Consider the following 2,492-nt stretch of genomic DNA (forward strand, 5'->3'; position numbering starts at 1 on the left):
GTTGTTTTTACATAGTTCTTCGTCGGACATTATTTGGATTTCAAATTCGATATCGTTACATCATTGGTTTTACCTTCCAAAGTATGTTTGGTGGTGTTAAAAACGACATAAAATAACATAAGTTGTGATTTTTAGCTTACAATAAAATAACATAAGTTGCGACATAATAAACACAACATAATTAAATTGGTTTCCATAGATTAGGAAACTGTTTGGGATACAAATTTTGTTCACGATCGATAAAATCCCCTCTAATTCTAACAACAATTGTTAGACGGTCCCGTTCAGCTTGAAACATATTAAACTCCCTATTTGCCTCTCGAATCCATTTCTTAGCCTCTTTGATTTTTTTTGTAGTTTCAGCAATCCATTTTTCTTTTTCAATTACTTGATCTGCTACGTCGTTTGCACATTGGTTGAGTGTGCGACTAATTTGAGAGTCCCTTTTGTTGGCTTCTTCAGCGGCCTTCATAGCTTGGAAAATTTCGTCAGGCATGTTATCTGGGAGTGGGAAATCTGGGCCTTCCAGAATTGCGTTATTATCGGAACAAACATAGCAATCTTATTCTTCACAATGCTAAACACCGAACTCAGATGAATTCATTCTAGATTTTTGAATGTTGTAATGTATCACGTTTAAGATGTATGTTAGTTGCATATTAATAGGGTGAGACCAACATAGAAGTACTGTTTGAAAGGACAATTTTACTGTTCGAAATAACAAAACATTATTCACTCTAGAAACTAGTAGTCAAAATTTTTGAAACCATTGTCCAATAATGTGAAGGAATAGTCAAATTGTAGTGTAACTTACATAAATATATTGTTTTAGTTTTACAATAACCATATATTGTAGATGCTATTAATTGTTAAATAAGAGTAAATGTTGCAATGTAATTTCTTTGAATTTTACCCTAATGTTTAGTAAATATTATTTGATTTATACCACCAAATGTAATATAAATAGTATGGTTTTGTAAAATGGAAATGTTCATTACCATAATCTCAAGTTACTCCACATTGAATATTATACGCTTGCATCATTTATTAAAACCACAATCTCAGGTTACTCCACATCGATTTAAAAAGAAAACTATTAGCAAATAATAGTAAAATAGGATTACATAGGGATTAAAACGACCATCAACGGCTCTAGTATTTCCCATTCTGATGCAAGAGGAATAACGTTCACATTTCTAGTCTGGTATGTAGTTCGAAACACATCAGCAAGATAATATATTTGAACCATATCAGTTGATTCCGTGTTTTTTGTATAATGTGATGCAGCAATAGCATGACCACATGATATACCTAGACTATGCCATTTCCCACAAGAACATGTGTGTCGATTAAGATCTACAACACACGTTCTTTGTAGATAAAATACATGGAAAATATTATAGGGGGACGGAGATGGGATCTTAGGTGGAATTTTAGTTGCTTTCCATCGTAGAGACTTTTGCATCTTCCTGTGAAGGACCATCTCTGTGTAAGGGGTGAAAACGGTGTTCAACATCCCTGAAAAGTAAAAGGATAGTCAATTATGGATATTTTAATGGTTTATAATAACTTTCTAAATTACCTCCCACGACATTGCGTTCTGCAAACGTCTGTTGGATGTACTGAACAATTGCATCAATTAGCGTTATTATTGGTACGTTCCGTTGACTAACTGATAACACCAATAGGAATTCTGGAATATTAATGTTTAGTACATTCCAACGTATATTCGGGAAATAGGCCTGTGCCCATTTTGTTTTTCCGATGTTGGCAAGAACCTCACGTGCAGCATGACTTAACTTAGAAAATGATTTTTCAAAATCTTGTGTGGTATATGCTTTGCATGCACGGAAGAACAAGTAGTCTAAATTTGTGATTTGACCAATTCTTAAGCGACAGTAAATCAAAACACTCTTAGACGAATAACCATGATAAGCCTCAGGGAATACCTGACCCACAAAAGAAGAAATGGTATCGTCCATATTGTTTATGAACGCAACTTCCCTACCCTCTCTGATAGCATCCTTCAACCTCATAAGGAAGCAATTGCAGGAGTTAACATTATTTGCCACCCTGATACCAAATGCTATTGGCGTAGTGTTGTTGTTTCCATCCATAGCAACTGCTACGAACATTGAATTAAGATACTCTCCTCGAATACGAACACTACCTATGAAGATGACCGGAAGCATGCATCCTAAGAATGCGTTGATCTATTTCATAGTTAGTACAACACACTTATTAGTTTTCAAACTAAATTAAATCTTTTTAGCACAAAAAATAAACAAATCGAAAGTACATTACCACACATCGAATAGCGACAAAACATAGTTCAAACCGATCCAAAACATCATTTTGATGAAAGTGTAACTATGGGGATTTGTACGCTGAATGTTGAGGAGGTAAACAGGCAAGTTGGTAAAGCTTTCTTCATGGTCATTGTATGAGAAACTCATCTTCAATGTTGACGAGTTAAACACTAATTTAGTGAT

At 34.3% G+C, this 2,492-nt stretch overlaps 1 protein-coding gene across 1 annotated transcript; it reads right to left on the reverse strand.

Annotated features, from left to right (window-relative positions):
- Nucleotides 1-1,120: 1,120 nt before the first annotated feature.
- LOC111892589 (uncharacterized) lies at nt 1,121-2,135 on the reverse strand. Its single transcript, XM_023888641.1, has 2 exons — nt 1,583-2,135; nt 1,121-1,518 (listed from the first exon to the last, which is right to left on the reverse strand). Exons 1-2 carry the CDS (start codon nt 2,133-2,135, stop codon nt 1,121-1,123), a joined length of 951 nt encoding a protein of 316 aa, XP_023744409.1.
- Nucleotides 2,136-2,492: the final 357 nt, after the last annotated feature.

Source organism: Lactuca sativa, chromosome 5, assembly GCF_002870075.4.
Source record: "Lactuca sativa cultivar Salinas chromosome 5, Lsat_Salinas_v11, whole genome shotgun sequence".
Classification (NCBI taxonomy): Eukaryota; Viridiplantae; Streptophyta; class Magnoliopsida; order Asterales; family Asteraceae; genus Lactuca; species Lactuca sativa.

Bases quoted from the DNA above. Each gene is read 5' to 3' on its own strand.
- LOC111892589 (XM_023888641.1), bottom strand. From the start codon at position 2,135: ATGTTCGTAGCAGTTGCTATGGATGGAAACAACAACACTACGCCAATA. The intron at 1,519-1,582 runs GTAATTTAGAAA...TTTACTTTTCAG, and splicing joins AGAACGCAATGTCGTGGGAG to GGATGTTGAACACCGTTTTC.